This window comes from Acomys russatus, chromosome 32, assembly GCF_903995435.1.
Source record: "Acomys russatus chromosome 32, mAcoRus1.1, whole genome shotgun sequence".
NCBI lineage: Eukaryota > Metazoa > Chordata > Mammalia > Rodentia > Muridae > Acomys > Acomys russatus.
The window spans coordinates 888164-900849 of record NC_067168.1 but is presented as its reverse complement, the minus strand read 5'-3'; the positions used below and the strand labels follow the sequence as shown (position 1 = coordinate 900849).

Here is a 12686-nt window from a genome sequence, read left to right as displayed (position 1 = left end):
TTGGTATCTCCAGTCACTGTCACCATACAAAGGTTCACCGAAGGAAGAGCCCCAAATGAACTCACACATCAAAAAGCCTGGTGTGCTTTTTATCCCACACTGATTTAAGTATTTGAAGTGAACATGACATTTTCTCTACAACTTGGATTATGACCAATGCCAGAAATCTCTGACCTCCAACTGAGGTCAGAAATTACCAAGAAATAATGGACTAACTACTTACATACTATTCAACAGCCACAGATTCAGTAAGAATACTTTAAAAACCAAAACAGCATTTTCAAATGCAAGCTTTAAATAAAATGTTGTCTCCACCAATAAAAGTTTACTCACTATTTGAACACAAATAGTGACAAATGATGATTACTGATTTAGTTGACAGTGTTGTAATAAAATGGCATTTGACTTTGGATTCCTTCCGATGTCATATTGCACAAAAATCCTATGAAATCAGCTGACTTATGTGTCCATGTGAGGACATGGATTCAGCGTAGACTCCCTGATTACTGTCTGGCTCCCTTTCCTCTATTACCTTAGGGACCCAGACCACACCCTTCAGCTATGTTTCCAATTCCAGTTTCTGGCAGTCTTGTGTACAGAAGGTGTGGATAGCATCAGTGTCGTGAGCATACAGCAAGTTAACTGTATCAGACCATGGAAGAGTACCACTGATGCTATGCATAAAATAAGTACTTCGTGACTCTGAAATTAGAGGAAGGAATACAAGAAAAGTCAGTTTTCAATTTTCATTTCTTTCTAGTAGTCTTTAAATTCAAGGGTTAACCAAGTAGAATAAACATATTTGTACTTATATATATGTCATTCAAATCTTCAAAACAAAGACAACTTTCAAATTTGAAGAAACTAAGGTAGCCTTACCACTGCAGTGAAACAGTGGGGTGTCTGCTTAGCACAGACTTAGTAATCACAGTTAGAACTAGGTAAGCACCAAAAACTATTTTACAAGGTACTTTATGGGATATTTTATTCAATGAGCAAGATTCTCTTTACAAGCTTATGGTATCAATAATTCATTTACCACGGATTCTTCTGCCACAAAGGAAGCTAAGAGACTTCCTTCCCTCCTTTTCCCCCCCTTTCTTTTTCTTTTTTTGGGAAAGAATCTCACTATGCAGTCCCGGTTTGCTGGAACTCACTCTATAGACCAAGCTGGCCTCAGACTCCCAGAGTCTGCCTGTCTCCTGAGTCCTGGGATTGAAGGCGTGCGCCACCACCCTGGGTGAGAACCATCCTTGTATTCTATTTTTCAGCAAAGACGAGCATCTCAGAAGACAGAACAACAGTTGGCATTAGCTCTGTTTTACACAGTGAGTGTGTATAGGCACCCTAGAGCACAGAGGAGGAGACAGAGGAAAGGGAGACAGCAGCTATTTCATGGCTGAGTTCAGTAAGACCCAGCAGTGGAGAAACATGGACTACTTTTCAAACTTAACTTCAGCATTCTACAAAAGCAAGGACGAGAACACTGCTAACCAGTACGACTATGTATTTTCATAAAATTGGGTTGGATAAGTAGCTAGAGAATTTTAGAAATGCCTATTTGATCATTTAATTTAAAAAGGTTGTCTTTAAGGAAGGAAACAACGCTTTAAAAGGGCTGTTGTCCTTATGAGCAAGAGAAGGTTCTGTACTAGTTTTCAATAAGACAGTGTTATTCCAGTCTTCAGACAAAGCAGGTAGAATCACACTCAATTCTGGTGTTAGAAAATTGCGCAATATTTAATTAAAGCACTGTGATGTGATTTACCCAGTAGTTGAGAAGAATATATTATAAGGCTGGACTGTAAGTCAAAACTATAAATAACTACAGTACAGATGGACTGTCACTAAAATTCTTAACCATGAAATTTCAGATATCCAACCCCCAGGATCTCCTGTCATCAACAAACAACAGCAAAGCAGCAATAGCAGCAGCAGCAGCAGCAGGAGCAGCAGCAGCAGCAGCAGCAGCAGCAGCAGCTAACAGCGGCAACACAGCGCCTAGTTTCTCCAGCCTGTGCCAAATACTTTAATTATCTGAATTAGTAACATGGCCCACTGATTTCCATACATTGTATCTACTTGTTATAGCGGCCCTACAAACAATTACTAGGTTTCTTTTAGTAGTAGGTAATCTAAGGCTAAGCAAGGGTTAAATCTTCCTGAAGCTACAGACTATTTAACTAGGATGTATGCCTAGACCGATCTGCTTTATTTCAGGCATGCATTCCTTTCACAGCAGCATCCATCTCGGTGGTGTGGATAAACAGAGTTTTCAGTGTGGAAGTTTAAGATCACTGGGGTCTCCTACTTCAGTCAAAGACACAAAAAGGAGCAGTAAGTCTCTCTCGGTGATCAAATACCAAGCAGGTAAGAGTAAGGCTGCAGAAGGATCGCAAATTCCCAAGCTCACTGAAAGTATCAGATGGGCCCATAAAGTAGTCAAGTACAAGGCAGTATAATTTAGTGGAAAATTGTGATAACATTTAAAAAGGCAGTTTTATCTAAAATGATAACTATTTTGATATTCATAAACATTTAAAAAAAATATAACGTAGTGTGCTTAAACATCGAAGTGTAATGGTCTGACTAACACAGTCTGTAACACTAACCACACACAGGTTAAAAAAGATTAGCAGCAATGGTTTGTGAAATGATATGGGTTGGAAATCAGGATGATTCTTTTTCAGTAAATGTAGACAGACATAAAACCATGGATGCTGACTTAGCAACAGTAACAACCACACAGTTACTTTCATACTCTCTCCTGTGTGCTATGCACTTTTCAGAAATCATAAGCACATACTAATTCCTTTAATTTCCTCTACCTTTGTAAATAGGTTCTTCTGTGATTTACATATTATGGATGAGGAATTGCGGCAGAGAGGTCAGGTAACCTAACCAGAGCCATTCATCTCTAGCAAACAAGGCAACTGCAAGCTCTGCAGTATGCTACAACGCCTACTTACTACTACTTCATAAGTCTGTTTAATGATCTAAGAAAGTTTAATATGGAGCTGGGTATCAAATCTGGAAGCCATTTAGGGAAGAAGTAGAACTTTATAAAGTAAAAAAAAAAAAAAAAGAGAAAGTTCTTAACAGACAATGTAAGGTCTAGAAATAATAAGCTCAAAAGGTTATTACTAAGGTAATAAAATCATCCTTTGTGCCTACAGTCAGAGGCAGAATAAGCTAATACTTGGTCTGACTCTGTTATGTAATACTTTGGTTTTATAAATATGAGGATATCATTTTTTCTGATAAGTGAAAGAGCACACATGTACTTACTAGCATTTAATTATACAATATGCCTTATATATGATTCAGGATAACTTTCTAGTAATTTTAAGCCAACTATTTATACAAATTATTTTTTAGATTCAATTAAGAAAAATGATAAATCTATATATTAGTATTTTACATGATTTATTAGATTTTAGTAATAAATAAAACGAGCAAATAATGTCAAATAAATATTGAAGGAAAAGTGGGTCAATATTCTCTAAGATATTCACACATAGAATTAAAAACACATTAGTGAGTTCCTCCACCCCTTCTCTCCCTCCCTCTCTCTCTCCCTCTCTCTCTTTTTAAGAAGGGGTCTTATTATGTAGCCCTGGCTGGCCTAGAACTCATTATATAGTTGGCCTGGAACTCAGAGAGATCGACTCGTCTCTGTCTCCCAAGTGCTGGGACTGTTAAGATGTGCCACTACACCAAGATAATTTTAGCCTATATTTCCTTGATTTATTTAACTCTTAGAAAGATTTTCCCCAGACCATGTATAAATATGGGTATTAGTTATACAGTACAGATATGGAGCCAGTCATCTTTTACAGGCATATAATATACCCATTATTAGAGTACATATAGTTTTGAAATAGTCCAAATAAAATGATTATTTAATTTCCCAACATCAAGTATCCCTGTTACTGTTTATGGGAAGAGGGATATGTCACTTTCTGAATTCAACTCCTCTTAAGAAGAAAAATAAGACACTTAGGCATAACCAAGTTAGTGCCCAGAGATTACTTCCTCGCCTCCCTTGCAACTTTACTCAAATGTCATCTCTCAGTAGGGTCTTTTTTGATATTCAAAGCTAAAATTGCACCCGCCCCCCAAAATCCTACTTCATAATTCCTTTATCCCCTTTCCCTACTTCATTTCTCTTTCTATTATTGACCATACTCTAGCATGCTGTTCATTTTAACTCCCCCACCCCCTTTTCAGGGTTTCTCTATGTAGCCTTGGCTGGCCTAGAACTCAGAGATCTGCTTGCCTTTGCTTCCCTGAGAGCAAGGATTACAGGGGTGCACCACTGCACTCGGCTTATTTTACTTTTTAATTGTCTGTTTTACTTCTAAAGTGTAAACTCCATTAGGACAACAATTCCAGTCTATGTGCCCAGCACACAGAACAGAGCCAGGCACAAAGTACATGTTCAATAAATATATTATAAATGAATAAATGAAGCCCTAAAGGTATGATGCTGTTCCAAACACAAGGTTAAGAATTCAAAGCTATACAGATTTAAAAGTGTCAATGGATTCAAAGTATAAAAACTGTAACTTTTATTCAGCAGTAACCCAAAAGCATATGTGACCAGGACATAATTTTGAACTTAATGGTAAAGACAGGGGAGACTTACGAAAGAACTGACTAATACTAAGCAAACTCAACTAACTGCCTATAATAAAGTTTAGTGTTGTTTTAAAGTATCTTTTTTTTTTTTCTAAATAAAGTTACAGGTGTCAGAATTTTGGCAGGAAATGTTGCAGGGTGTGGTAGCCATTCCTGTGCTCCCAATACTTGGGAGGATAGGCAGAAGAACCCTGAGTTCCAATACGCTATATAACAAGACTGTCTCATTTAAAACGAAAGGAAGGGAGGCAGGAAGGAAGAAAGGCAGGAAGGCAGGCATGAAAGAAGGCAGGCATGAAGGAAGGCAGGCATGAAGGAAGGAAGGAAGGAAGGAAGGAAGGAAAAATAGCAGATGAAGTAGATTTGATGCACATTATAAAGCCACTTCTGTGAAAGGAGGCAGTATACACATTCTCAACCATGACCAAGGCAAAATAAATTCTCTAATTTGTAAATGAATAGAGAATTAATGTTAAAAATGGAAATAAGTAATTTTTTTCTGGTCAGCTTTTAAAAGAAATTATAAAGTAATAAAGACTAGTGTATCAACTCCACTACTAAACAATAAACTAGGGATTTTAGAAATGCTTTCGTGTACAGTATAAAATTGTTCAGAAGCTTAAAACTAATAAATTCATCCTCTTTCATTGCTAATTGCAAGGAACACAATAAGACAAGCAGTAGTTATCAGAAAGTGGTTTTAATCTCTCCTCCAAAAAGCACAAATGAAGTTGATATTGGGGTGGGTAAATATATAGTTTTAAGATACAAAAATCGGCTTAAACTATAATTTCAGAACCTGCTGATCCTGACTGTTAAGATCATAAAAAGCACTTGTTTGTCTCCAAACTGAGGGGAGCACAGATGTACTAAGCGGATGTACTCTCAGTAGACATGTCCATCAACCACACTTCAAACAGCAGCTAAGCAATGCTCCTATCTGCAGAATAAAAATTAATTTTATATGAGATTATCCATTAGAAAATAATTTTGAGACAAATACATGAACTTTTAAAATAATAGATCAAAATAAAATTGATACTCAATGTAGCTAACATAAAAAGTGACAAGTTTAATGTGCAAGTAGGAAGAAGCTTGTGTATTATTGGCTACACTGTATATTAAATATTACTTTTACCCAAAGGAATGATATTAGTGACTCAGTAGAGATTACATGCCAATTAAACGTTACTTTAAAATTTGTTTTTTTTTCAATCTTCAAGAAGTTGGACCAGTTTGTTATACCTTAAAACTTACAATTCCTTGGCTTAATAACCCTCAAATAGAGACAGAGGACATAATTGTCTACGCAAAACCAAAATTTAAAAGCTACAGACAGGCAGCCTACATGAACTTTTGAAATTCTTGACAAAGTGAAAAGAACATTAAAGTTTTAGAGAATAGAAAAACATCAATAAATTCAGAGAACAGAAGATCAAGCTAACAGAATTAACTTAAAAATTGAAAGTAAAATCTGAGAATCTTATTAAAATTATAGTTGATATGGGACAATATATTTTCAATGACAGTAAAAATAACAGCAATTTTAGAACATGTTAATAAGAACTCTTGTCTGAAGACTAGACAAAGCCATTATCTCCCAGCAACCAGGGTGTCTGCATGTCCCAGACTGCCTTTGTGCTAGAGGAACATAAAAGAGTAGCAGCCAAAATGACTTAATTTTAATTTGGGTATCAAAGCATTGATTTGATGGGCTTTTCTTGCTCACAATTGGCCCATAAGCTTAAGATTAAGAGCCAAAGCCACCAATGGGAGCCATAATTAATTTGGTGGGCCTTGAGGCTGTCTCTGGCCAAATCAGCCTCAGCCTGGTGGGAGGGCAGAACCTAGAGCAGGTCCCACAGTCAGTTCACTCTCATTCCTGGGAAAGAGAGAGCAGGCAGCACTTGTGTCCATCGAAGGGGACACTGTCCAGGTACACCCTGGATATGTTTTGAAATCTCTGGGCTGCTTCTGCATCTGAAAAATAAGAAAAATAGCACAATGACAGACAATGAATGAGGAAAAAGATAACCATCTGGCCTAAAAACACAAGGCATAAGGTATGAAAAAAGCAGACAAAAACAAACAAAAAGATAAACAGCTATATTATTTGGAATGCATTACTCTGGAGGCAAGTAGAGCAGAGAAAACACAAAACTATTTTAAGCAAAGAAAAGACCACAATAATAAAAGTTATTTTTAGAGAGCCAACTGGTGGGGGAGGGGGAAGGTATGTTATGATATGTGAATCTGACACAAAGGTAAGGCAGAACAAGAGTCTAGACACATGCGGAAGCTGAAGAGAGCTGAGTAATGAGCTGGCGGTATGGACTTGTGTAACTGTCTTTGTGTAACAAACATCTCAGAACTTTGAACTTAGGAAATTCCAACTTCTCTCGCACCAGGTCATGAGCTCCATAGAGCAGGAGGAACCTATTTCAACAAGCAGCTTAAAAATAAAAACAGAAGACTTCAGTATTTTTTTCACTCCTATTAAAGGCACACTTAAGAATGCAATCATGTTAATATCCACCAAAGAAAAACATGCTTAATAAAAATTACACTTACTGAGAAAGACGTTCAGAAGTTGGGATACACACAGAAACTGAAATCAGAAGAAAAGTGTCACATTTACAAAAGTATATGAACAACAATGAGTGACATGAAATGTCTCAGTAAAGAGCCCACATTTTGGCTGACCAAAAATAATGATAAATATAAAATATCTGAGATGGTAGTTATGGATACATACCTTTCTCTATTAGAACACGGCAAGTATGAGTTTCATGTTGATTTAAGTGTGTAGCCATATTATCTAAGCCAGAAACATCAGTTAGGAAATCACAATTAAGGCACACTAGAGAAATGCCCCTATTAAAAAAGAAATAGCAATAAAATAAAAGGTTTTTATTTTTTATTAAACTATACACAGGTTCAATACTACTTTTCTAGTTTTGTGTGTGTGTGTGTGTGATAACTTACCACTCTGTTACATAAATTTGATATAACCTTTAAAATGGAATAGCCATGTCCAAATTATGATGTTGTTTACATATATTAAGCATTCATGTTTCAAGGGTAGGGAAAATGCATAGTAGTAGAGCACAGTGCTGGAAGTCTTGAGTTCATTCCCAGTACAACCTACTCCCCCCAAAGTAATTACGTTTTAAGAATATTCACCTTTTGTACCAGCTGAGAAACTAGGTGTCCAATACTGACAGGTAGTCTTGGCTCTGCTATGAGCTTGCACTAATATAAGTAAGCCACACTGTTCCTCTGCCATCAAAAGTGAGTATATAGCATTCATTCACTTAATATATATTGAATAAAGCTCTCTTTATATCCCATACCACTAGGTGTTATGAATATAATGGTGAACAAAAAACAATTGTAGTCCATGTTTCAGTGCAATTTAAAATTTAGGATTTCATTTAACCAAAGATAAAGCTGGGAGAACAACATAAAAGCTCTAAAGATGACTCATATGACAGTCATCATCAAGTGCATGCTATGTTGTTAAGGCTCTCACCACAATTGGTGCTATCTTCACTTAATACTGAATTACATAAAGTAGTAATAAGATACTGGAGCACACACACCTGACTATCTCATCATCGCAGACAGCACCATTAACTAGCCCACCTGACTGTTTGCTGAGGATAAACTACTCTTTGACAAAGCTTGACTGCTGCAGTTCTTAAATGAAATATATAATTACACATTTTTTTATTTATAATCAAATTTCTTGATTATGAAAGTGTAAAGGTTTGAAGTGTTACATTCAGGTCTTTAATAAAGAAAGTTGGTATGCTGAAGAAAAAGTAAAAGCCAGGCCAACAGAAAGCAAGGCAATACTCCATAGGTCAAACTGGACAAGAGTGAAGTTGGTTCTTTGTTTCTCTTATTAGTTCTGGATGAAAGTATGCTTTGAGGGGACTGTAAGATTTTTAGAATCTGTCAGTTTAACAACAAAGCATGCATGCTTGAAGTGCATCACAGCATACTGTTTTATAATAACTATGTGAAATTAGCCAGGCATGGTGGTACACTCCACTGAGCCAAGCACTCAGGAGACAGAGGCAGGCAGATCTGAATTTGAGGACAGCCTGGTCTACAGAGTAAGTTATAGGACAGCCACAGTTACACAGAGAAACCCTATCATGGAAGGGGGGAAAAAGGAGGAAGAGAAGAGGAGGAGGAGGAAAGAAAGAAAGAAATTAATTTAAAGTTTTTTTAAAAAGTGAAACTAGGAGAGGAAAGAGAGCTCAGTTAAGAGTATTGGCTACCCTTGGAGGACCTGGATTCAATTCCCTACACCTATACGGAGGCTTAGGAACATCTGTAAAACCAGTTTCAGAGGAGCAGACAGCATCTTCTGGCCTTTGCAAGCACCAGGCATGAACATGGTGCATAGACATACAGAGGGCAAAACATCCATACACAGAATAAAATACTAATTTTTTAAACGTGAAAATAGTTTATCTCACACCATCTGCCTTTAACATCTAACATACCATGGATTTCCACCTGGAGGCTGCACCAGTAAAACAATAAAAAATTCCCCAATTAGTTCCTCCTCGCTGGTCTTTTTAAAGTGTCATTTCATCTGACACTGAGGCTCCAACCAGTCTCTGACTATCTGCTTTCTTAAAATATTTAGTGTTAAGCACTTCAGTGACGTCAGCTGTAGAGTACTAACTCTGTATATAGCTGGTTTCAAACATATCATCTCATTTAAACCTTACAACTTAAAGTAGATGCTATAATTACTATTGCTTTAGCTAGAATTTGCTTAATAGTCTACCAAAGACAAAGCTTATAAAAGTCAGAATTTGGTTTGAAATAAAGCCCGTATTCAGTGCATTAATTCATATCCTTACAAGATCAGTCCTAACTACCTGACAGACCCAGTCTACATGACTAATTCATCTACAACTCACCTCATACACAGCTAAACTCAACCTCCCCTTCAGGGTTTGAGTAAGGAAAGTAAGAAGACTATATATTAATGTAAAGCATTCCAGTGGCTTAAATTTGCTTCAAAACTGAAGGAGGTTGATGAGACAGTTACGGCAAGTAAAGCATTTGCTGTGTAAAGCTCCTGGTCTATGTTCAACCCCTGGAACCCAGGACAGAAGTAGAGAACCAACTGCTCAATGTTGTTCTCTGACCTCAACATACATGCTGTACCATGGGTTCATGTGTGTGCACGTGCAAAAACACACACAATAATAGATAAAATAAAATAAAAAACCTTACAGCATTATTTGCTTTCCTACATTATCTTACATGATGCTGCAATATTCAAATATTGGAAAGCTCTATTTTTGTTCTCATTTTAAAAAAGATTTATTTATTACATATTACACATACACTGTTCTGCCTACATGTACCCCTGCAGGCCAGAAGAGGGCACCAGATCTCATTATAGATGGTTGTGAGCCACCATGTGGTTGCTGGGAATTGAACTCAGAACCTCTGGAAGAGCAGCCAGTGCTCTTAACCTCTGAGCCATCTCTTCAGTCCCTTGTTCCTATTTTATAATGCAAATGTATTTCATCTGGGCCCCATCTGGCCCTACTACAATGAATTTACTATGAGTACTATAACATAATTCTGATATAATGATATTAACACAACTCTTTAACATATAGTCACTGACACTGGCATTTGGGTTAATTAAAGTCACAGCAAACCACAATAACAAAACATTTTGTATCTATTAGAATGTGTGTGATATCACTTCTTGGCTTTTTGGTTAAGATCAAGTGTAGAATGCCTATAATAAAAAAATAAGTGACCAGGCGGTGGTGGTGCACATCATGAATCCCAGCACTTAGGAGGCAGATTCAGGCAGATCTCTGTGAGTTCAATGCCAGCCGATCTGCAGGACAAGCAAGGCTACATAGAGAAACCCTGTCTAGAACACTGCCCCCACAAGTACCAAGTGCTAGAAAAGATGCAGAAATCAGTAACTCCTACATAGTACTAGTGAGTATATAAAATAGTGGAACTATGATGAAAAATAGTTTCTCAAAAGGTTTAACAGGTAGTTAGAGATCAACCCAATAAACCTAGTCCTAATTACACACAAAAGAGAAATGGGTGTAAACAATAATGAAAACAGAAACTTATACTAGTGTTCATAGCAGCATCATGAAAACTAATGAAATGGATCAACTACCATATGCCCATAAAGCAAAATAAAATGCTACTCATCAATTTAAATAAGTTGATGTATTATTCACCATGGATGGACTTTGATAGGCAGTCACTAAGGACCACACAGAATATCATCCCATTTATTCAAAATAACACCCAGAATTAGCTAGTCTATGCTAACGCAAAGTACAGTTGTACTTTCATAGTTCTTGGAGATGGGCAGAGTTGAAAGGAAATGGGAATGGCTACTAATAAATGGGATTTAAGGCATGTAAACGTGTACATACTATGATGACTAATGCACAAGTGAACATACTAAAAGTTACATGCTACACAAGAATGTGACATGTGTAATAGATACTCTTGCTGATTAATCTGATGGGGTTTAAGAAACAAACTTCTTGCAAGTGCATGCTTGTGAGAGAGTTTCTATGTTAGTGGAGTGAGAAAGAGCCAATGTAAAGGTAGGTACACATTCCACAGGTCGGGGCTGGACAGAATGAGAAAGCAAGGGATGGCAGCGTTCATCAGGCTGCTTCCTGCCTGCAAATACTGTGTGACAGGCACCAGCCTGCCCAACCACAACACACTCACTATACCCTTGAACTGAGCCACATTACGCTCTTCCTTCCTTAAGGTGTGTGTCAGTCACATCAACAGGAAAAGTAATACACAGTATGTGTAGTTGAACCTAACACAGTTATCACATAAGAAAAATAAATGAATTAAAGTCATTGTTCAAGAGAAAGATTTTGCAAAAATCACTTACCTGAGATTTTCTGAATGCTTCTTAAATATACAAAACCTTTTAGTTGGATGGTTACTATGAAAGCTGGAAAGATAAAAATTAGTATAATACTTTTACTGGATAGCAGTCACACTGATTTTATAAACACTTAAAAGTCTATACTCAAGTTTCCAATATTTAACAAAATATCACAATGAGACTACTGCTCTCATTTCTTTCTTTAAAAAATTATTTTATTTTATTTACATCAGTATTTTACCTCTATGTATGTCTGGGTGAGGGTGTTAGGTCCCTGGACTGAAATTATAGAGAGTTGTGAACTGCCATGTGAGTGATGGGATTTAAACCCGGATCATTAAGAAGAGCATCCAGCGCTCTTAACCGCTGAGCAATCTCTCAACTGTCCTGCTCTGTCCTGTTTATTATATGTACCACTCCTCTAGCTGGGGTCTCAAACTTGTGGGCTAAGGAGGCCTCCTACATCGAGTAGCTGGAACTCAGTATGCACCACCATGTGTGAATATATCCTGATACTGTTTTGCTTTAAACTTTTTTTGGCATATGTGCATTTTGCCTTTCTGTACACCGTGTGTGCCTGATGCCCACAGAGGTTGGAAGAAGGTATTGAATCACTTGGAACAGAAGTTACAGAGTTTGTAAACTGACACATGGGTACTGGGAGCAGAACCCTGGTATTCTGAAAAAGCAGTTGGTGCTCTTAATTTAACAGTCCTTTGGGTATATCTTTTTATTTTCTCTATTGGCATGTATTTCCCTAAGCATATTCACAAGCAACACCTCACTGTTACATTAAAAAGTACAGAAGATTAAATTTTTACCTATTAAACATTAAAAACAAATTTGAATTTCTGCTAATGATATATTTTCACTATAATATGAATGGTTACCATTAATAATTGACCACTTTTTAGTCTTAGCATGCTTGCATAGATGAATTTCAAGATGATTCATATGATACAGAAGTAATTATTACTTGAACTTGTTTATATTTTAAAGTAAAATATTTCAAACATTTCAAATATACCACCACTTTAAGATTAGCAGCAGCAGTTTAAAAACAAAATGTAAATAAGGACTCCATAGTTAAAACAGTGCCTCCCCTCAGCACAGA

At 36.8% G+C, this 12686-nt stretch overlaps 1 protein-coding gene across 5 annotated transcripts in view; it reads right to left on the bottom strand.

The window, feature by feature from the left end:
- Znf280d (zinc finger protein 280D) overlaps positions 1 to 12686 on the bottom strand; it is an 88016-nt gene that overhangs the window by 16736 nt on the left and 58594 nt on the right. For 4 of the 5 annotated variants that reach the window (XM_051140536.1, XM_051140537.1, XM_051140539.1 and 1 more), the window contains exons 18-20: positions 11576 to 11638; positions 7397 to 7515; positions 7213 to 7249 (exon numbers count right to left, since the gene is read on the bottom strand). In XM_051140536.1, the coding sequence (XP_050996493.1) occupies positions 7213 to 7249; positions 7397 to 7515; positions 11576 to 11638 (219 nt within the window). Of the gene's footprint in view, positions 1 to 5881; positions 6622 to 7212; positions 7250 to 7396; positions 7516 to 11575; positions 11639 to 12686 lie in introns of those variants that run through there. The other variant, XM_051140540.1, reaches the window with a different exon arrangement.